Below are 24,175 nucleotides of genomic sequence, written 5' to 3'. Positions count from 1 at the left end.
ATTGAATGCATCAAGAAATCTAATCCATTGTGACTTGTCTGCCCAGGCAAGTTGCCTTTGCTTTGGAGATCAAACTGCACAACATAAAAGGCGACCCAACCAAGCAGGCAACAATCACCAAGCACAGACAATACAAACCGCTGAGTTTGCATATCTCATCTACAGAGCCCAGTATATAAAATAATATCCTTCATCCACATACTAGACTAATTGAATTTTAATGCCAGCTGCACCAAATCAACATCTTGAATTTATCTGGGTGCTTTAATGTAGATAACAAGAATAAAAACATTTCACGTGGATAATTAAAAATTGATGCAGAGGTGGAAGAGATACCAGGACAGACATCTTCTAAGGGGGAAGCTAATGACCAGTGTTTTCTTACAGAGGTTATTCTGGCATGTCTGAGCTGCACGTGAAAGCATTCTTATCAGTCCCCTTTCCTCACTTATTTTCCTTTCTCATCAGTTCATAAGTCACAGCAGCAGAATTACTCCAGTCGGCCCATCGAGCCTACTCTGCCGTCCAATCATGGCTGATTTATCTTTTCCTCTCAACCCTACTCTCCTGCCTTCTCCCTGTCACTTTTGACACCGTTACTTATCAAGAACCTGCTTTAAAAACATCCAAAGATTTGGTCTCCACCGCCATCTGCGGCAATGCTCACATATCCACCAACTCCTCCAATTTTCTTAAGATAGGCACAAAATGCGGGTCAGGCAGCATCCCCAATTCTCTTGCCACTTGCCTCAACGGGAGTATTTTACCAATTAACTTACCAACCAGCATTTCCTCGGGATGTGCGAGGGAACTGGAGCACCTCGGGGTCACAGAACAAATGTGAAAACTCAGACACAGGTTAGCACACAGTGGCTCAGCTGCCAGAGCTGCTGCCTCAGAGCACCAGAAACCCAGGTTCGATCCTGACCTCGGGTGCTGTCTGTGTGGGCTTTGCATGTTTTCCCTGTGCCCGCGTGGGTTTCCTCCAGGTGTTCTGGTTTCCTCCCACGTCTCAAAGGACATGCAGATTTGTAGGTTAATTGGTGTCTATAAATTTCCCTTAGTGTAGAGGGAGTGGACGAGAAAGTCGAGGACATAGAACTAATGTGGGCAGAGAGATGTCTCGGAGTCTAGTGTTCTAGGACTGTGATAGCTTTTGAATATCTGAGGATTTAAGGTAAGTGCCAATTTGAGCTGCTTGGTCGTAAAGTAAAGATTTATGAACAGCAGGAGACAGAATTCAAGATCTCACGATGTTGATTTCAGAATTAAAGATGTCATGTCCATCAAGTGTAATCCAAGCTTACACTATAATTCAGTGAAGACATCAACTATTTTTCCCTGTCTTTAGGAGAAGTGCATGTTTGAGAAAATTGCATTGGAAATCACAGTAATTCATTCCTTCAGCTTATGAAATTGTACTCAATGCAAAGTTTTACTCAGTGTTACGACTGCCACAAGCTTCACGGGAGGCTGATAACAGGTTGTGCAAACATGTAAACGCTTGTACATGTAAATCTCTGTACATGCAAAATCATGAAATTGGAATTCTACAGGAGTTTGATGATTTCATTTTTACTGATGATATACCTCTTGTCACCATCCCCTCAACTAACAATGTACTATTCTACATTTGTGTGATCGTTGTCCACTTTGATCTATGTTTTCACATCTTACCCTTCCATATCTCTATTTCACTCTCAGCCTGAAGAAGGGCCTCCACCTGAAACGTCACCCATTCCTTCTCTCCAGAGATGCTGCCTGTCCCGTTGAGTTACTCCAGCATTTTGTGTCTATCTTTGATGATTTCATCCACTCTGCTTGGACAGCACGGACTCGGATTCCATTCACCTGCTGTTACCTGTAGCTTACCACTTTGTTTTCCTCAATAAGCATCGATTCACTTCACTTTCAGAGGCTGTTTAGTTTGGTTTAGAGATACAGCGCAGAAACAGGCCCTTTGGCCCGTCCCCACCGACCATCAATCCCTGTATACTAGCACTGTCCTACACATCAGGGGCAGATTTACAATTTTACCAAGCCAATCAATCAGAAAATATGTACGTCTATCCCTCTTAACCCCATTCTCCTGCCTTCTCCCCTTAACCCCTGACAGCCATACTAATCAAGAATCTATCAATCTCTGCCTTAAAAATATCGATTGACTTGGCCTCCAGAGGCTTCTGTGGCAATGAATTCCACAGATTCGCCACCCTCATGACTAAAGAAGGTACCATTGACATTGCATAACATCCATCATTCCTTTCCCTCCACAGATGCTGCTTGACCCACTGAGTTGCTCCAGCAGATTAATCATTGTTTTGAATTTCAATAGGCCATTGTTTTGATGTGGTTATGCTTTATTCTTAATTGTTAACTGTATGTTTGTGTTGTCATTTGTGAGCGGAGCACCAAGGCACATTCCTCGTAAATGCACATACTTGGCCAATAAACGTATTCATTCATTCATCCATCCATTCAATAGTATTATCCAACAGGAATTAAATGTACTAATGAGCCTGAAAGTTTCGTAAAAACTCATCTGTTCACTTGTGTCCTTTGGAAAATGAAATTTGTTGCGTCTGCAGTTCCACCAACGAGATCAACTCTCGACCCTGAGCAGCTCAGGTGAGTGGGCAGTAAGGCAACATGGGCCAACAATATCCGCACTATATAAACAGCTAGAGGAACTAGTTGAGGCAGGTACAGTGACAAAATGTAAAAAGATATTTGAACAGGTACATGGATGGAAATGGTTTAGAGGGATATTGGCCACATGGGTGGTAAATGGGACTATCTTAGTATCTTAGGTATCTTGGTTAGTATGGACAAGTTAGATCAAACAGTCTGTTTCTATGCTGCATGCCTCTAAGTAAAATGGAAAACATATCCAGCCTTGAGGTATGTAGTTTGAGAATCCCTGTATAACACTTAGATTCAGATTTTTTAGATTTAGAGATACAGCGCAGAAACAGGCCCTTTGGCCCACCGGGTCTGCGCCGCCCAGCGATCCCCGTACTATCCTACACCCACTAGGTACAATTAAAAAATTTTTTTTTTTACATTTGCCCAGCCAATTAACCTACAAACCTGTACGTCTTTTGGAGTCTGGGAGGAAACCGAAGATCTTGGAGAAAACCCACGCAGGTCACGGGGAGAACGTACAAACTCCGTACAGTACAGCACCCGTAGTCAGGATCGAACCTGAGTCTCCGGCGCTGCATTCGCTGTAAGGCAGCAACTCTACCGCTGCACCACTGTTCCACCCTTGCTGTACTTGGGGCAGTACAACAGGTATAGTAGCTGCCACACAGCGCCGGAGACCCGGGGTTGATCCTGACCTTGGATGCAGTCTTCTGAGGAAGGTGTGGAATTTGCATGTTCTTATTGAGACTGTGTAGGGTTCCCCTTTGTGCCAAAGACGTGCAGGTTTGTAGCTAAATTGGCCCTCTGCAAATTGCCCCTAGCGTACGGAGTGGATGCGAAAATGGGATAACATAGAACCAGTGTGAACGGGTAATTGATGGCCAGAGTGGACTCGGTGGGCAAAAGGGCCCGTTTCCAAGCTGTATCTCTAAACTAAACATTGTCTGACTGATCTGGGTCCTATATTTATCTCCGAATTAAATTACAGATGACAAACACAGGGAATGCCGCTGCGATTATTCCTTGGAGGAACTTCAGTCCCAGCAAATGGATCAATCCGCAAGAGACTAGTTTATATTCCCTCTTGCGCAAGTCCACTCAACAACTGCACAGCAAATGGAATCTGAACTCAGGGAACACCGACCAATTCACAGTCAAATAACAGTAGGTGTGGCTTCAGCAAGGCAGCACTGTACCTGTTACATTGGACTTCACTCCTACTCCAGAGAGTAAACTGTTCCAAGTCACATCATTTAATATGGCACTCCAGGAGGTAATAGTCTAAAGTGACCCTGGCTAACACGCCGCAAACACACAGCTAAACTGTGTACCCAGTAAAACTGTATGTTGGCAGCACAACTATTAGTCAGATCCGACACTGCACTGGGTGACCATGCAAAACCCCACACCCGTGCCAGAAGGCTCTTGGCCAAACAGTGCTCTTTGCACAAACCCATCCAAGTTTCCCAGTCATTTTTGGGCAACGTGAAGCAGACTTTATTTATAATAAGCGCCCAGTTGTTTCTTTACTTTAGTTTAGAGATACAGTGTGGAAACAGGCCAGCTGTGTCCATGCTGACCAGCAGTCACCTGAACACTAGTTCAATCCTACACACTCGGGACAATTTACAGAAGCCAATTAACCCAGAAACCTGCACGGCTTTGGAATGTGGTCAAGTCAAGTCAATTTTATTTGTATAGCACATTTAAAAACAACCCATGTTGACCAAAGTACTGTACATCAGTTCAGGTACTAAGAAACAAACATACAATGGTGGAAACTGGAGCACCCGGAGAAAACCCACGCGGTCACAGGGAGAATGTACAAACACTGTACAGACAGCGCCCAAGGTTAGGATCGAACCCGGGTTTTTGGTGCTGTAAGGCAGCAACTCTACCGCTGCGCTACCGTGCCGCCCGTTTCTCCTATGTGTTCAGTGGTGCCCAAGACTTATTTTAAGAAGGTAAAAAGTTTCAGGCGAATTACTGTAGTACATACATATGTATCCTTTGGGCAATTAACCAGTGAATCAAATCGTTAAAAATGATTGAAAAGTGTGTAGTCTCAGTATCACACAGCACAGAAAGGGCCCTTCAGCCCATCACATCCATGCCGACCTTGTTGCCCATCTACACTAATCCCATTTGCCTGTGTAGAGCCCGCGTGTGTCTCAAATTAAAACCCATTATTCTGAAGTTTTCATATGAATCCAGAATTTCAATGTTCATTTGTCAAGGAAATACTGGAAGCAGTTCTAGTTTTACTGGGACTCAGTGTTTACAACGTGGTCTCCTCCATGCTGGAGAAACCAAAGGCAGATTGGGTGAGATCACTTATGTTCGGTCTGCAGGACTGATCCTGGGCTTCCAGTTGCCAGTCACTTTAATTCTCCATCCCCACTCAGGAATCATGTGGTCACTGTGGCCTCCTACGTTTATGGTGAAACCCAAAGAGGAACAGCACTTCATTTTCCATCTGGGCACCTTGCAGCCTTCCACGTTCAATGATGAATTCAACAACTTATTCAAGCACATGTGCACACAAATAACCCACTCCTCCAGTTTGCTATAGAACATCCGCTCAAAGTATTTATTTCATTTATTTTTCTCCACCACCACTGCCTCCACTGTTTCCCAGAGCTATTAGATGTCCCTTACTTGTGTTGGCTCATCAAAATTTCAATCAGATAGTTTCACCAACAGATTATCCCTCTTGCAACACTGACTGCCCATTTTACCCCTCCATCTCACTCCCGTTGTCTGTGCTACTTAATACTAATGTGTTCTCTTTCATTTGGAAACACAAGGAACTGCAGATGCTGGAACCTTGAGCAAACATCAAAATGCCTGAGGAACTCAGCGGGTCAGGTAACATCTGTGCAGGTAAATGGACAAACGATTTTCAAGTTGGGACCTTTCTTCAGACACCTGACCCAAAAGGCTATCTGTCCATTCTCTCCACAGATGCTGCCTGGCCTGCTGAGTTCCTCCAGCACTTTTCTTTGCTTGTTTTCTCATTTTCAAGTTCTGATGAAGGTTCTTTGACTTGAAAGGCTACTTTGACCTGTTTCTCTTTCCACTGGGACCATTCTGCCCGACTTAGTGAGCACATCCAGCATTTTCTGTTTTTATTTCATTCATCACGGTGAAGGGGCAGAATCTACAGGCAGTCGACAGCTTTACCTATCTGGGCAGTACACTCTCGCGAGTGGTGAACATTGACGCTGAGGTCAACAACAGGATTGCCAAGGCCAGCGCTGCCTTTGGGCGACTCCGTGGGAATGTTTGGGAGCGGAGAGGACTCAGCCTTACCACCAAGTTGAAGGTCTACCGTGCAGTGGTACTCACCACTCTTCTCTATGCCAGTGAGACCTGGACTGTCTACAGCAGACCTGCCAACAGCTCAACCACTTTCACTTGAGCTGCCTACGCAGACTCCTTCAAATCAGGTGGCAGGACAAAATTCTTGGAACGGGCCGGAATTCCCAGAGTCCCCACCCTCCTACGGAAAGCCCAAGCCAGATGGGCAGGCCATGTCGTCAGAATGCCCGAGAGTCGACTGCCAAAACAGCTTCTGTATGGAGAACTGTGTCAGGGCAAGCGCTCAGTAGGAGGACAGAAGAAACGGTTTAAGGACTGCCTCAAAGTGTCCCTCAAAGACTTGGACATCAACCTCAGCACTTGGGAGTCTCTTGCTCTGGACCGTCCAACCTGGCATAGCAAGCTCACCACAGGAGCCCGTGCAGCAGAGAACAGACGCACTGCAGAGGCCCAGAGGAAACGCACCACGCGCAAGGCCCGGGCTACCTCCACTTCCACTGCAGCACCCATCCACGTGTCGGCGTGCCTTCCGGGCCTGGATTGGTCTCAACAGTCACTTCCGGACCCACAGTCACCAATCCTCCAACTGAAAGTGAAGTCATGGTCATCTTCGAACCCGAAGGACAAACAACAACAACTCAGTGAAGAATGAAGACTCTCACATCTGGTTCCCAACAGGGGCCTCAAGCCAAGGTATTAATTAAAAAGTGTTAAAATGTTTATAAAGCTCAATCTACTTGCTTCCTCAAAAACATAGAAAGGTACAGCACAATGCCCGTGCCGAACACGATGCCAGGTTAAACCAATCTACTCCGCCTACACATAATCCACATCCCTCCATTCCCTACACAACCACACTCCTATCTAAAAGCCTCTTAAATGCCAAGTACATCACTGACTGAATTTTCCAAATTTATCACCAATATAGAAATATCGACATTAATTTTCTGTCTATCTGGTCTGTAATTCAGTGGCAAATTTTTATTCATCCCACATCCTGGAGGATTAGCAAGAAGCAACTTCAAAAAAAGATTTGTTGAAGTAATCCTTTTTGCAATTACTCGAGGGAGCAGGTGAAGTAAAACAAGGAAGAATTTCCTTGTTCCGTTTTGGGATATCTATCTATCTATATCTATCTATATCTATCTATATATATATATTAAAACTCTCTGTTTGTTTGTGCGTTATATGGTTTGGGTCTTGACACAGCCAAAACAGTACACGATAGCGCGGCAATTTTATGCCCACCTTACTCACCATTCCCCCCCTGCTCTCAATAAACCCACTTTTGTTCCTTTTTAAACACAATTTACCTTATGAATTTTAATAAATGCGCTCACCCCCCCCCCCCCCCCCGGAGGACCAACGGGAGGACCTCCGCCCGTCCCGGCGTGCCCTGCGCCTGACCTTCCTCCCGTGGTGCAGCGAGCGGCAGAGGATCCCCAAGATGGCCGTCCCCGCTGATCGCAGCCAGGCTGCAGGAGCGGCTTCGGCTCCATGCCCGGCCCACAGGAGAAACGGGGCCAAGGTCAGTGCTTTTTCCCTGTCCCCCCTTGCCCGGCCACGGGGGCACTATCCCCCCCCCCCGCAACGGCTCCACGGATGGGCCGAGGGGGGAGTGAGGGGAGGAGAGAGGACAGGGGGAGGGGGGGGGGAGCGGAGGGGGGGGATGGGTGAAGGGGATGGGGAGGGGTGGGAGTGGTTTGGACCCAACAGGTCCACTTGGTCTAGCAAGACAATAAAACATACGGTTCCCGACATATTTCGTCATACAAACAGCACAATACTATATGCACCAAATGAAAAGTAATTTGCAAAAATTAAATGCCTTCAGTCAAAGAAAATGCACAATGTTATACAGGGTGAAAATTATACGTGCACGCTCCCTTCCTGCCCCGACCCAAATATATATTTTCAGGATTTAAATTTACACTTTAACATTCATTTTGTTAATTGTCGATTATGATATCTAGCAACCGGATGTGGTTAAAGACGGTGACGTTACAGTCTGGATAAAGCTGACCTTTCCCAGTGGACAGATCAACCTCCACAGTGGGGTTACCACGCGAATCGAGTATCTCACGGGCATGGATCTTCAAGATGGACATCTTGGCGGTTCTGTGAGGGGAGAAACAACATGGTCACTTTAAACGATAATCCTCCTTCGCCACACAGAATGCAAACCCTCCAGGACCATTCCAACGGCAGCAAATTGTAGGCCGCATGATAAGCCTGCAGAAAGCATAGACGGGCTAAAGATTTGTGACTACATCTTAACGAAGGACAAGCTGGTGTGCGTTGGAAATTCTGCCAAATATGGAAGGTGGTGGGTAATTTAGCATCGTTCTTTTAAAAAAATCATTTTTACATTTAAAGCAATACTTCACCACCTGATTGGTTAAATACTTTGGGAATTTCCCGATAAATTTCACAGTGGTGAATATCGGAGCTGTTGATTTTATTGTGCAAGCATTAAAACAGAGCTGGACAGAGAATAGAATCTGGACTGAAGCCTAATTCAATCTTAAGCAGGTATTGGGGTAGAAATTAATGTCCCTCCCGACACGAGACTCAAAATAGCACACACCGCCGAATCCAGGTTGCGAGTTTTAACTATGAACACTGCAATGCATCCCACAGGTGCTGCACCTGCATTTGGAATCTGGTGCAACATGATGCCCATGCATTGAGCTGCAGCTCTCCGGTTACACTTTAATCATAAAGTAAGTCAGCAGATCTCTCTTTAAATTACTGGGCTAGCTCGTTAACTCTGATGCTATCAAATCTGCTGTTTCCGATACACAGTGTGCTGTGCCGAAGACCAAATACTTGGATGAAATCTTTTTGATAAGTGTGTTCCATTTATAGATATCACAAATAATAATTCAGATTTTTCCTTAACTTTGAAATTACAGAAGAGTTATTGTCGTCCTACAGAGAGGAAACAGGTCATTTGGTCCCCAGAATCATTAACCACTCAATTGAAGTGCTGAGATACCAATTCCAATTAATACCCCATATCAACCCCCAACTGCAACCCTCTTCCCCACATGCCTCTACTCCCTACACATTGTGAACATTAAACAGAGGCCAATTAACCTAGCAATCTGTATCTCTTTGGGATGTGGGAGTTAACCCATCTAGTCACAGGGAGAACGTGCAAACTCCACACCAGCAGCAATGGAGGTCAAGATTGAACCTGGATCGCTGGAGTTGAGAGCCAGCTGCAGTATCAGCCAAGTCAGTGCACCGCTCACTGTTCCCCAAGGAAGCTACTACCCCCAACACTGTCAGGTAGATGGCAAACTAGGTATTCAACAGGGGCAGGCGTCCATTTTAAAAACAGCTTCCTTGGCGATTATGTTAGGTGTTGAAATCTGAACCATTATCTGGAACTATTCAAAACTATCTGAAATTAGGGAAGTCAGACAAATTCTCAAAAGTATTGTTAAAGTTTGACAAAACATCATGTGGAAAAATAGCAAAGGAAAAGGGTACCAACCCAAAACGTCACTGGTCCATTCCCTCCACACATGCTGCCTGACCAACCAGTTCCTCCCGCATTTTGTGTTTGAACAAAGGAGTTACAGTCTTTGAAATCATCAACATAGTTATGTGGGAATGTGTTGAATTTCAAAGACAGACTAGGATATTTACAGTAGAAACAATGAACTGCAGATGCTGGTTTACAAAACAAAAGACACAAATGCTAGAGTAACTCAGCGGGTCAGGCAGCATTCCTGAAGAACATGGACAGGTGATGTTTTGGATCGGGACACTTCTCCTTTGCTTGTTTTCCAGCAGTGAACCGATTGAAGCACATAAAATTACGAGGGGCACAGACACCAAGGATCTTGCCCCAAGGTGAAAGTATGGATCACGTACAGGCAGAGGACATTAGATTCATTTGGTATCGTGTTCAGCATGGACATGGTGGACCGATGGGCCTGTTCCTGTGCTGAACTGTTCTATGTTCATCGCTTTTCAGATGCCATATAACTCCCCGCTAATAACCAGTTGGACACATGTCAGATCTCTACAGGAATCCTTTGCAGAAGGGTCCCAAACATGAAACGTTCATTTTTTTCTCCTTCTACGGACGCTGATCGACTTGATAGGTATGGGGACGCGCACGTGAGGCGGTGGAGCACCGCGGCAGGGGCCTGCATTGAACCGGCCTGTGGGGGGGGGGGCTGCGTTGAGCCGGCCTGTTGGGGGGGGGGCGGGGCGCCATGAGGGAGGGGGGGGGGGAAACCAAAGGTGGACCTGGCACGGGGTACTTTGTAACTTTGTAAATGCCCTTTACGTGGCGTCTATTTGCATACCGTGGGTATGCAAGCAATGAATTTGGAAGTAAACGTCTTTGGAATGTGGAAGTAAACCAGCACTCTAGGGGCCGACTGAGTGTACAACCTCCATATAAACAAGGACCCTTAGTCAGGATCAAACCACGGTCTCTGTCGCTGTCAGGCAGCAACTCTACCGCTGCGCCACCATGCCTAATGTTTGGTGCAACATAAAGTCCGACTAAAGATATAGTTTGAAGGTCTGCAATGAGGTAGATGGGAGGTAATGGGATGTATAAGGGGATACAGGAATTGTAGAGATTGGGAATCAGCAAAGGAACACTGTCAAAACTATGTGCAATGTACATTCAACCGAACATTCAATGGACATTACTCAAAAAAAGATGAAAAGACAGAAGATCGAAGATAAAGAAAGGAATGTAGGTGGAAGGAGAGGCAGGGGTCCAAGTCCAGGTGGTGCGGGGGAGAAATAAAAAGGGAGATTCACTTTGACCTATTTTTACGGGTGTGTTGTAAATTCCTGATGACATAATACTGGATAAGCGAGGATTTACGTGCAAGGATAAAGAAGAGTGTTTATTAAAATCACATGAAGTATAAGAAAATAACTGCAGATGCTGGTACAAATCGAAGGTATTTATTCACAAAATGCTGGAGTAACTCAGCAGGTCAGGCAGCATCTCAGGAGAGAAGGAATGGGTGACGTTTCGGGTCGAGACCCTTCTTCAGACTGAGATGCTGCCTGACCTGTTGAGTTACTCCAGCATTTTGTGAATAAAATCACATGAAGGTCACTAAGCTATTGTTGAAACAGAAAAAGTTGATTTCACCACTTTCTCGTCGAACTTTAAAATAAAAGATCATAACAATACACAACCTATTAAGCCAGTCATCACATTATCAAGGTAAATCAGGGACTGTAAGCCAAACAAATAACAAAATGAATGAGAGCCTTCCTAAGATTATCGGGGTTAACATACAGTGGGTGACAATGAGTGCAACATTCTCCATGTCGATGAGTAGCCATGCAAGTTAAACTGCAGACCGGGGAAGGAGCTCTTGTTATTTATAGTTAAGCTGGAAATATTCGGTCAGCTACTAATTCTTTCAACCAATCCACTGGTGCTGTCGAGCCAGGGTCCTGGAAAATCTCAAACTCCAGCAATTTAAAAAAAAATAGTAACCTTGTAATTTTTTTTAAATTCCAGAGGGGAAAAAAAAGCACAAATAAAAAGCTAAATGCAATTTAATTTACAAACCTCCCCAACAACAACAACCCCCCACCACCGATCTAATGCAGATGCATCTAGGATTTCCCTATTTTTAGTCACAAATCATCATGATTCAATACGGGAGGAGATTCTGCCAGCATTTTCCCCACAAAATTCAACCCCCTTTTTCCACCGCTTCTTATCCAGTTTAAAACTGGATAAAATGCAAAATCCTTCCAAAAAAAAAAAAAGACAACACATTTGCACAATTGGGCTAAAATTCATTTAAACTCCGTTACAGAATACAAAAGCCCAGCCCGCAGATCAAGCCTGGGCTTTGGGGAAGCGTGGGACTCCATTCCCCACTGGGATTTTCTGACCTGCTGTGGATTTTTACCCAATAAAATGAATGACTGGACGTTGCAAAAAATGCGCGATCAATTTCTTTTACAAGTTAAGGAGGTAATGTTCCAATTTTTCCAGCCGGGGGGACGGGGGGGGGGACGCAACAAACAGAATGGCCGCTTTGTGAGTGCTAGTCTAAAGGGCAAATAATAATGTTTTCCTGACTGAATCGTTTGCACCGCGGTTTTAGTGGGCTGGGTGAGAAATAAATGTGTGTGGAAAGAGAAGTCAGCGCTTACCTGTTGCATGCAGAGAGAAAAGGGGGCAGAGAGAGGGATAGAGGAGGGGCAGGGAGAGGAGAGAGAGAGAGAGAGAGAGAGAGCAAGGAGGAGGAGCAAGGCAAGGACACGAGTCCGCACTGCAACAAAGAAGCCCGCCCTCGCTGCGGCTCCACTCACCCGCACCCGCACCCGCACCCGCCCGCTCCTCCCCGCACGCAACAATGTGTCTCCCGGGGATACAGCAACATCTGTCACTGGCACCCCGCACCCCGCACCGCTTCCATCAATGGCCGCGGGAGAGCTGGCTATTCCAGGACACACTCTGAGGGAGGGGAAGGGGGGAGAGAGGTATGGATGGGGGGAGAGGAGGAGAGGAAGGGGGGGAGAGGAATGGATGGGGGGGAGAGGAGGAGAGGAAGGGGAGGTAAGGGGAGGTGAAGGGAAGGGGGGAGAGGAATGGATGGGGGGGAGAGGAGGAGGGGAAGGGGGGGAGAGGAGGGGAACGGGGGAGAGGAATGGATGGGGGGGAGAGGAATGGATGGGGGGAGAGGAATGGATGGGTGGGAGAGGAGGGGAAGGGGGGGAGGGGAAGGGGGGAGAGGAGGGGATGGGGGAGAGGAGGAGGGGATGGGGGAGAGGAGGAGGAGGGGGTGGGGGAGAGGAGGAGGGGGAAGTGGGGGGAGAGAAGGAGGGGGAAGTGGGGGGGAGAGAAGGAGGGGGAAGTGGGGGGAGAGGAGGAGGGGGAGAGAATGAGGGGTGAGAGAATGAGGGGGAGAGAATGCGTGGGAGAGGAGGATGGGGAGAGGAGGAGGGGGAAGTGGGGAGAGAGGAGGAGGGGAAGGAGAGAGGAGGAGGGGAAGGGGAGAGGAGGAGGGGAAGGGGGGAGGGTGGAGAGGGAGGGAAGGGGGTGGTGGAGAGGGGGGGAAGGGGAGCGAGGGGGGAAACTAGAACCCGAAGGATGACAAAATGTTGGAGTAACTCAGCGGAACCGTGAAGGAGTTCTCCTCTCTCCAGGACGGGGGTTCTGCATCACCCTCTCTCGCTGCTCTCCCGCTGTGATTCCTCCATGATGCTTACTCCAGCATTTTGTGTCTACCTTCGGTGTCAACCAGCATCTGCAGTTCCTTCCGACACATCAATAGTTGTACAATGACAACTATCTCCCTGAATACCAACATCTTTCCATTTCTCCGTTAGGTATATGAAACCAGCTGCCAGAGAACGTAGTTGAGGCAGGTATAATAACAACATTTAAAAGTCATTTGGACAGGCACCTTGTATCAGAAGGTTATGGGCCAAATATGGGCAAATGAGACTGGCTAAGATGTGGCATCTTGTCCAGGATGGACTAGTTGGGCCACATGACTCTATGACTATCATGATTAAAAAATAATCTGCTTTGCTATTTTTTCCCCCCAAAACTGATCTCATATTTTTCCACAATTCGTTTCGCATCTGCCATATCCTTGCCCCATCAAGAATCAAGAGTGTTTTATTGTCATATGTCCCAGATAGATCAATGAAATTCTTACTTGCAGCAACACAACCAAATAGTACACTGTAAACAATATAACAAATGAGAAAAAAAGTTCACTGTGTGTATATATATACACACATTCTCACATATACAGATCATATGTATTTATATGTGTATATATTTGTCTATTGTCTAATATATATATATACATATATTCACACGCATATGTACACACATAAAAAATAAATAACAATATGTGCAATAATGACAATAATAGTCTATGTGGTGTAGTTCAGAGCTCATTTGAGGTTGTTGTGTTTAATAGCATAATGGCTGTAGGGAAGAAGCCGTTTCTGAACCTGGACTTAACAGTTCTCAGGCTCCTGTAACTTCTTCCTGATGGCAGTGTGTGGCTCAGGGTAGCGTGGGTCTCTGATGATCCTGGCTCCCTTTTTGAGACAATCCCCATCCTGTCTATAACCCCCTGAGGTTCCTCTCATCCTTCTCACAGATCTCATTGTCACTTTGCTTGGTATCATCAGCAAATGCCCTTCCACCCAACTGATTGTTGCTTTCACCTTAACTGCCCTTTGAGGCTGGAGACTGGTGGTGAAAGTGGATCTTACTGCATCCTCAAACCTGCAGAAACCTGCGGTAGGTGAGAGACACGAGAAACTGCAGATGCTGGTTTACCAACAAAAAAAAAGACACAAAATGCTGGAGTAACTCAGCGGGTCAGGCAGGATCTCTGGCGAACATGGATACGTGACTTTTTGGCTTCAGGACTCTACTTCAGACTTAAGAAGTATCCTGACCGGAAACGTCACATATCCATGTTCGCCAGAGATGCTGCCCGACCCGCTGAGTTACTCCAGCACTTTGTGTCTGTGGACGGCAGTTTAAGCCTGGGCCAATGTTAAATTACCCCATTTATTTCAATGAAGAGGAACAGCAGTGACGAAAAGAGGTAGGTTGCAGATAATTTACTTTGTAGAGTTAGCCAAGTACATGTACAATTATTTTATTTGTTTTAAGTTTTATAATTTTTAAATTAAATATCTCGATTAATTTACTGATTAGACAGTGTGCTTAATTTTTTAATCACAATTCTTTTGACAGTTAGTTTAGCCTGGGAACTCAGTCAGAAGAAGGGTTTCGACCTGAAACGTTACCCATTCCTTCTATCTAGAGACGCTGCCAGTCCCGCTGAATTACTCCGGCCTTTTGTGTCTATCTCCAGCATGCCTTCAGCAGTTGGCTTACAGTGGGATTTACATTTAGAGAGGCTCTATTCTGCTCATAGGTGTAGACATTTTGGAATCGCACATCGAGTTTGTGTCATAGAACATAAAACAGTACAGTACAAGAACAGGCCCTTCGGCCCACAATGTCTGTGCTGAACATGATGCCAATATATTAACTAATCTCATCTGCCGCCTCGTTTAGATTACTTTAGTTTATAGATAGTGTGGAAACAGGCCCTTCAGCCTACCGAGACCACACCGACCAGTGGTAACCCATACATTAGTTCCACCGTACACTAGGGACAATTTTTTACAGAGACAAAATCAAGTGTGTACCATCAAGAAAATAGAACAGTACAGCACAGGAACAGGCCCTTCGGCCCACAATGTCTGTGCCGAACATGATGCCAGGGTAAACTAATCTCATCCGCCTGTAGATTTGGTTTAGTTTAGTTTAGTTGACAGCACAGAAACAGGACATTCAGCCCACTGAGTCCTCAGCAACCAGTGATCAACCCTACATTAGTTTTACTCTACACTAAGGACAATTTTGTACAGATGCTTCTTCTTCTTCTTTTGTCGTATGTCTTTTAGACCTGCAGCTCCGTTGAGACGATCCAGGCCAACGTGTCATCGTCCAGGTCAATCAGACCTCGTTCACCATTCGGTGGCCAGTATTTGGGGCAACTGGTGACTCTGTGCTCCACTGTCTGTGTTGGGTCCCCACACTCGCAGAAGGCACTGTCCACGAGACCCCGCCTCTTCATCGCTACTCCATAGCGTCCGACGCCCGTCCTCAAGCGATTGAGGGTTATCCACTGCTTTCGGGGCAGGTCCTGGCCAGGGACGCCCATGGGTTCACCGATGTAGCGGTGTAGCCTGGATGGTTCCGCTGACTTCCACTGGTCTCTCCACCTCGTCTTGCCCCAGGTGGCCTTGGAAGTGTTGACCGGTGTTGTACAGAGCAGCTCGTGGGCTTGCATGGCAAAGGGGCGCCGTGACTTGAGGCGCACATGTCGTGGTGTCTCTGTGACGATCTGATTGAGAAGGTGGAGATCACTGGTCTGTGCCTTTCGAGGAAGGGCCAGCGTGGCTGCTGCTCGTCTGATGTTGGCCGGGGCGATGCCGGCAAGGATGGGCAGTTGGTTTACAGGTGTAGCTCGTAGGCATCCGGAGACAGTCCATAGGGCGCTGTTGGGGGCAGCATCCAGCTTCTTAGCGTGAGGACTATGGCACCAGACCAGGGCGCAGTAATCGGCAGCTGAGAGCACCAGGGCCACTGTGGACATGCGCAGTGTCTTCGTCGTGGCTCCCTATGTGGTGCCGGCTAGGCGGCGTATCAGTGCGGCACGGGCGCTTATCTTTACCTTGGCACCTTCCAGGTGTTGTTTAAATGACAGCGTTCTGTCGAGCTTCACTCCGAGGTACGTGGGGACGGGCTGGGGCTGTAACCGGGCGTTATCCACCATGACGTTCATCTCGCGAGTCGCTTCCCTGTTGTTAAGATGGAACATTGAGGATGTTGTCTTACCCATGCTGAGCCTAAGACGCCAGTTCCTCAAATATGAAGACAGGATGTTCATGTCTTCAGAGAGGCCCTCTTCTGCAGCTTCCCAGGATGGCTTACTGAGTAGAATGGCCAGGTCATCAGCATAGCCATACTTCTTTGACTGGGTTGCAGGCAGGTCATGGATGTAGATGTTGAACAGCATTGGTGCCAGCACAGAGCCCTGTGGGACGCCGTTCTTGAGTTTCCTCACCCTGCTGCATTGGCCGTTGCTGGTGTGTAGCTGGAAGCTGCGGTTGCTCAACATCTCCATGATGAGGCTCACCATGTGCTTGTCTGGGATGGTTTCCAGAAGCTTCATATGTAGTCCACGCAGCCAGACAGTATCGTACGCAGCTGTGAGGTCCAAGAAGACAGCGCCAGCTTTCTTCCCTGCCTGGAAGCTGTCCTCTATGTCTTGGCACAGGAGGGTCACCTGGTCCTTTACAGATGCTAATTAACCTACAAACCTGCACATCTGTGGGGTGTGGGAGGAAACCAGAGCACCCAGAGGAAACCCATGTGGTCACAGGGGGAATGGACAAACTCCGTACATACAGCACCCATAGTCAGGATCAAACCCAGGTCTCTGGCGTTGTAAGCCAGCATCTCTACTGCTGCGCCAATGTGCCGCCCTAATACACACCTACATGATCCATATCCCACCGGGCCCTGCATATCCATCCGCCTAGCTAAAAGCCACTTAAATGCCACTATTGTATCTGCCTCCACCACCACCCCTGGCAGTGCACTCCATGCTCTGTGGAAAAAAAACTATCCTCTAGCCTTTGACATTTTCAACCTGGGAGAAAGGTTCTGAATGTCTACCCTATCTATGCCTCTCATGATTTGATATACTTCTATCAGGTCTCCCCTGAACCTCCGGCGATCCAGAGAAAACAGTTCAAGTTTGTCCATCTTCACTGTTGGCATCATAGTTTGTAGTGCTAGGTTTAGCCAGTTGGGGCAATCAGTAAATGTGATTCGTTTTTTCTTCTTTTCACATCATTCTTTTCTGTTACTTGTTGAGCGTCCTCCCTTCTTCACCTTCCAGCATATTCCTTTTGTCATTTAATACCGCCTGGCATCTCCCTACCTCACTCTTTGGAAATTTTACTGGCAGCACAGAGCTAAGGTTAGACATCAAAAGGAAACAATTCAGGAAGAATATCCTAGTCTTGGAGTACATCTAACACAGAATAACTGGAACTAAAATGGAATGGTTTGCATTCATATGATAACTTTTATATCTCGTTTAGGATTTCCCGAAGAGTTATCCACTTTGGCGGCAAGAACAGGAAAGCAGAGTATTACCTGAATGGTGGCCAGTTAGGAAAAAGGGAGATGCAACGTGACCTAGGTGTCATGGTGCAACAGTCATTGAAAGCAAGCGTGCAGGTGCAGCAGGCAGTGAAGAAAGCAAATGGTATGTTAGCATTCATAGCAAGAGGATTTGAGTATAGGAGCAGGGAGGTTCTGCTGCAGTTGTACCGCACCTGGAGTATTGTGTACAGTTTTGGTCTCCTAATCTGAGGAAAGACATTCTAGCCTTAGAGGGAGTACAGAGAAGGTTCACCAGATTGATCCCTGGGATGGCAGGACTTTCATATGAAGAAAGACTGGATAGACTAGGCTTATACTCGCTGGAATTTAGAAGACTGAGGGGGGATCTTATAGAAACATATAAAATTCTTAAGGGGTTGGAGAGGCTAGATGCGGGAAGATTGTTCCCGATGTTGGGGAAATCCAGAACTAGGGGTCACAGCTTAAGGATAAGGGGGAAGTCTTTTAGGACCGAGATGAGAAAACATTTCTTCACACAGAGAGTGGTGAGTCTGTGGAATTCTCTGCCACAGAAGGTAGTTGAGGCCAGTTCATTGGCTATATTTGAGAGGGAGTTAGATGTGGCCCTTGTGGCTAAAGGGATCAGGGGGTATGGAGAGAAGGCAGGTACAGGTTACTGAGCTGGATGATCAGCCATGATCATATTGAATGGCGGTGCAGGCTCGAAGGGCCGAATGGCCTACTCCTGCACCTATTTTCTATATTTCTATGTTTCTAGGTCTCCTGCTAATACATTTAAAATATAATCACTGTTGTAGTGGAGGAAACATTGGAGCAAATCTAGTGTATCGAGTGCCCATAAATAGCAGAGTGATACCACCCAGATAATCTGCTGGAAGAGATATATATTGGCCATGACGCCATTGGCTGTGGCGGCACGGTGGCGCAGCGGTAGAGTTGCTGCCTTACAGCGAATGCAGCACCGGATACTCAGGTTCGATCCTGACTACGGGCGCCGTCTGTACGGAGTTTGTACGTTCCCCCCGTGACCTGCGTGGGTTTTCTCCGAGATCTTCGGTTTCCTCCCACACGCCAAAGACGTACAGGTATGTGGGTTAATTGGCTGGGCAAATGTAAAAATTGTCCCTGGTGGGTGTAGGATAGTGTTAATGTGCGGGGATCGCTGGGCGGCGCGGACCCGATGGGCCGAAGGGCCTGTTTCTGCGCTGTATCGCTAAAATCTAAAAATCTAAAAAATCTAAATGAATAACTTGCCTGCTCCTCTTCAAAGTTGTAGCCCCAGAACATTTTACATTTACCCGAGGGGTGGAACTGTTTATGTATGTGCTGTTATATTTGTGTGCCATTGTATGTTCGTTTCTTAGTACCTGAACTGATGTACAGCACTTTGGTCAACCTGGGTTGTTTTTAAATGTGCTTTAAAAATAAAATTGACTTGACAGTGGCACGGCAGTGGAGCTGATGCCTTACAACGCCAGAGACCCAGGTTTGATCCTGTCGATGGGGGGTGCTGTCTGTAGGGAGTTTGTACGTCGTCCCTGTGACCGCGTGGGTTTTCTCCGGGTGCTCTGGTTTCCTCCCACACTCCAAAGACAGATACAGATACAGATACAGAGCTTTATTTGTCATTCGGTACCGAGGTACCGAACAAAATTACGTTACCAGCAGTCACACAAAAAAAAGAACTCAAGACACATAACCCCAACACAAACATCCATCACAGTGACTCCAAACACCCCCTTCCGCTCTCTTTCCCACGCCCACGGACAGACAGCTCGTCCCCGACCGACCCGCACAGTCCCCGCAAGGGGATGGAAGACCCCGCGGCCGAGCCGCACCGGGCGCTGAAACATCCCGCTGCCGAGCTGGGCGATGGAAGGCCCCGCGGCCGTACCGTGCGCAGCAATGTAAAGTCCCGCGGCCGAGCCGCACCAGCGAAGTAAAGTCCCGCGGCCGAGCCACGCCGGGCGATGCTAGGTCCCGCGGCCGAGCCGCGCCGGGCGATGGAAGGTCCCGCGGCCAAGCCGCACCAGTGATGTAAAGTCCCGCGGCGAGCCGCGCCGGACGATGGAAGGCCCCGTGGCCGAGCCGCACCTGGCGCTGAACAGTCCCGCGGCCGTACCGGGCGATGGAAGGCCCCGCGGCCGAGCCGCACCGGGCACTGTTAAGTCCAGCGGCCCAGCCGCACCCGGCAATGGAAGGCCCCGCGGGTGATGGAAGGCCCCGCGGCCGAGCCGCGCCCTGCGCCGCGATGAAGAGACCTAAAAAAGAAAGGTTTTGATTCCACATCTCACACATCTCAGGACTGGTGTCTCCAATACCACGGCATTTCCCCGGGACAGCGTTGCATGCACGTGTCCAAGTGTGTGAATAAAATGGCGGAGTGATTTACGAGGGACCTCAGGGAAACTCTATCACTCAACTGCTAATCATATCTGGAATCAGATGCCAGGCAAAGCTATTCAAGCGAATATAATTACAATTCTTGTAAGTCATTTGGACAGATATGTGGGTAGGAAGGATTAGGAAAGATGGGCCAAATGCAGTCAAATGGGACTAGCCCAGTGTGCCAACTTGGTCAGCATGGACATGGTGGGCCAAAGGGCCAGGCTGTACAGTTCTTCGACTCCACAACTCATTGCAATGGGATTTGAATTCACAAATCTCACTTTCAAGGACGAGAGTGCTGGTGTACATGGTTAAATGGTTACACCTTATCGATATGTCTGCTGACTACACTGGCGAGCCAAAACATTATGCCATCATGGGCACTATGACCGGTCTGCGGCTACGCGGCCCCATACGCAGCAGGGTGCGATGCACTGTGTATTGTCACACATTCCTCCCGTGACCACCATTAAAATATTCTGTGACTTGTGCCACAGTAGATCTTCTATCGGTTTGGTTCGGATCAGACGGGATAGCCTTCGTTGCCCTCGCGCATCAATGAGCCTTGGGCGCCCAACACCCTCCTCGGACCACTGTCGGTAGGTACTCACCACTGCTGATCGGGAGCACCCCACAAGCTTTGCTGTTTCAGAGATGCTCTGACCCAGTTGTCTGGCCATAACAATTTGGCCCGTGTCAAAGTCACTCAGGTCTTTACTCCTGGCCATTTCCCCTGCATCCAACACATCAACTTCAAGAACTGACTGTTCACTTGCTGCCTAATATATCCCACCCCTTGACAGGTGCCATTGTAACAAGGTAATCAATGTTATTCACTTCACCTGTCAGTGGTCATAATGCTTTGGCTCATCGGTGTACACTTGTACTTCTTTAAATTTCGGAAAGCTTTGCTAAAGCAGGGCCCTTAGGATCTTGGTGATGTGGGACTGGCAGATTTCTCAGATATTATTCCTATAAATAGCTCCACATACTTTTAATTCACTTTTGTTCGGATGTTGCACAGCATATAATAAACCTTCCAGTGAGAGAGCTGTATTTGAAGGGAGTATGGAACAGAGCCCTGGTGAGTTTAAAGGGAATATGGGATTCCAACCTTAACAGGAATTTATTCACAAAATGCCGGAGTAACTCAGCAGGTCAGGCAGCATCTCGGGAGAGAAGGAATGGGTGACGTTTCGGGAAACGTCACCCATTCCTTCTCTCCCGAGATGCTGCCTGACCTGCTGAGTTACTCCAACATTTTGTGAATAAATCGATTTGTACCAGCATCTGCAGTTATTTTCTTATACTTAACAGGAATTTAATGGGTATGAGGGGACAGGAGTTTTTAAAGTTATGCCAGCTGCCAAAACATTAGGGATTTCTGAAGAAATAGGTCAGTGGATTTACTAAATTTTACTCTTTGAGAGATTAAGGAATGATCTCATTAAATAAATTGATGGCGTTGATGCTGGGTAACTATTTCTGTTAGTAGGACTGTCCAGGACAAAACTTGAGCTGGATTACTGAAGGGGACTTGTGCGGAAAGGAGTCTGAAGAAGGGTCTCGACCCGAAACGTCATCCATTCCTTCTCTCCAGAGATGCAGCCTATCCCGCTGAGTTACTCCAGCATTTTGCGTCTATACACAGAAGGGATACGGGCCAAATGCAGACAAATGGGACTAGCTTAGATGCACATCTTGGTCAATGTGGATGAGTTGAGTGAAGGGCCTGTTTCTGTGCTGTTTTAGGCTCCAATTCAATATCAGTGTATAAAATCATGAGAGGAATAGATCGGGTAGATGCACAGAGTCTCTTGCCCAGAGTAGGTGAATCGAGGACCAGAGGGCATTGGTTTAAGGTGAAGAGGAAAAGATTTACTTGGAATCTTAGGGGTAACTTATTCACACTAAGGTGGGTGTATGGAAATAACTGCCAAAGAAGGTAGTGGAGACAAGGACTGTCCCAACATTTAAGAAACAGTTAGACAGGTACATGGAAAGGACAGGTTTGGATCAAACACGTGCAGGTGGGAATAGTGTAGCTGGGACATGTTGGCCGGTGTGGGCAAGTTGGGCTGAAGGGCCTGTTTCCACGCTGCATCACTCCAAGGAATAGAGTCCCAGCCTACTCAACCTCTGCCTATAGCTCAGACCCTCTAGTCCTGGCAACATCCTCAAATCTTCGATGTACCCTTTCCAACATGACAACATCTTACCTATAACATGGTGCCCAGAACTGAACACAATACTCTAAATGCGGTCTCACCAACGTCTTATGCAACATGACTTCCCAACTTCTATACTCAATACTCTGTCTGATAAAGGCCAATGTGCCAAAAGCCTTTTTGACCATCTCTTCTACCTGAAACTCGACCTACAAGGAAACATGCACCTGCACTCCTAGATCCCTTTGCTCTACAACACTCCCCAGAGCCCTGCCATTCACTGTGTTGGTCCTGCCCATGTTAGACTTCCCAACATGCAACATCTCACATTACTCTGTAGTTGTGAACTGTGCAGCTAAAGGAAGGAATGCAAGTGGAAGGGGAGGGGGAGGGGAGAAGCAGATGTGAGTCCAGGTGGGATACAAAGGAGGGGGATACAGAATAGGTGCAGAGGGGTGTGAGGTTGTAGTTACCTAAAATTGGAGAATGGAATGTTCATACCATTGGGATGTAAGCTACCCAAGCAAAATGAGGTGCTGTTCCTCCAGTCTGTGTGTGGCCTCACTCATAAGGTCATAAGGAATAGGAGTAGAATTAGGCCATTCGGCCTATCAAGTCTACTCCGCCATTCAATCATGGCTGATCTATCTCTCCCTCCTAACTTCATTCTCCTGCCTTCGCCCCATAACCTCTGACACCTGTATTCCTCCACTCTAGCAATGGAGGAGGCCCAGGACAGAAGTGTCAGTGTATGGGAATGGGAAGGGGAGTTAAAATGGTTAACAACCAGGAGATTTTAGATTTTTTTTAGATTTAGAGATACAGCGCAGAAACAGGCCCTTTGGCCTACCGTGTCTTTGCCACCCAGCGATCCCCGCACATTAACACTATCCTACACCCACTAAGGACAATTTTTACATTTGCCCAGCCAATTAACCTACATACCTGTAAGTCTTTGGAGTGTGGGAGGAAACCGAAGATCTTGGAGAAAACCCACGCAGGTCACGGGGAGAACGTACAAACTCCGTACAGACGGCGCCCGTAGTCAGGATCGAACCTGAGTCTCCGGCGCTGCATTCGCTGTAAGGCAGCAACTCTACCACTGCGCCACTGTGCCGCGCTTAACAGAAGGGCGGCATGGTGGCACCGTGCAGGCCTTGACAGAAAGAGAGCCAGTGTTTGGTGAAATGGTTGCCGATGAGGTTAGAGGAGTTGCATGTGAACCGTATGTTACTGTTCCACATACCTGATGTGGGCTTACCCAATAACAGCTGTTCCGAATTAACTATCTCTAGCTAATATCCCTGCCTAATAATGTTGTGACCTGTCTTACCCCAAATTAGTACTTTCCCCAGAAGGTTCAGACTGATAGTTATTCAAAACTATCTTAAAACCTATGGACAAAATTTTGTCCATATCTTTTACATAAATGACAAATACCAATGGGCCTGGCATGGATCCCTGTGGTAAGTCTGTAGTCACAGGCCTCCATTCGAAAAAATAACCTTCCACCATCACTCTCTGTTTCCTATCATCAAGCTAATATGTATCTAATAGGATAGATAGATACCTGGATCCCACACGATCTAACCTACCAGACTAGCCTACCATGCAGGACATTGTCAAAGGCCTTGATTAAGTCTATATAGATGATGTGTGTAGGAAGGGACTGAAGAAGGGTCTCGACCCGAAACATCACCCATTCCTTCTATCCAGAGATGCTGCCTGTCCGGCTGAGTTACTCCAGCATTTTGTGAGAAACAATAAAGTTGTGCTGAATATCCTTAATCAGTCCTTGCCTATCCAGATGCTGCTAGACCCTGTCCCTCAGAATCCCCTCGAGTAAATTACCCACCACTGATTTCAGGCTCATTGGCCTGTCATTTCCTGGCTTATCCGAGCCCTCCCTCTTAAATACCATGACCACAATAGCCAC

General features: G+C 47.2%; 1 protein-coding gene across 1 annotated transcript in view; it reads right to left on the bottom strand.

The window, feature by feature from the left end:
* The window catches only part of eno1a (enolase 1a, (alpha)), a 52,440-nt gene extending 40,207 nt beyond the window's left edge, over window positions 1-12,233 (bottom strand). Inside the window, exons 1-2 of the mRNA XM_078425016.1 lie at window positions 12,130-12,233; window positions 7,991-8,085 (exon numbers count right to left, since the gene is read on the bottom strand). Of these exons, the coding sequence (XP_078281142.1) occupies window positions 7,991-8,075 (85 nt within the window). The 5' untranslated portion in view covers window positions 8,076-8,085; window positions 12,130-12,233. The remainder of the gene's footprint in view (window positions 1-7,990; window positions 8,086-12,129) is intronic.
* Between the last annotated feature and the right edge of the window lie 11,942 nt (window positions 12,234-24,175).

This window comes from Rhinoraja longicauda, chromosome 30, assembly GCF_053455715.1.
Source record: "Rhinoraja longicauda isolate Sanriku21f chromosome 30, sRhiLon1.1, whole genome shotgun sequence".
Taxonomy (NCBI): Eukaryota; Metazoa; Chordata; class Chondrichthyes; order Rajiformes; family Arhynchobatidae; genus Rhinoraja; species Rhinoraja longicauda.
This window is presented reverse-complemented; position numbering and strand designations above follow the sequence as displayed.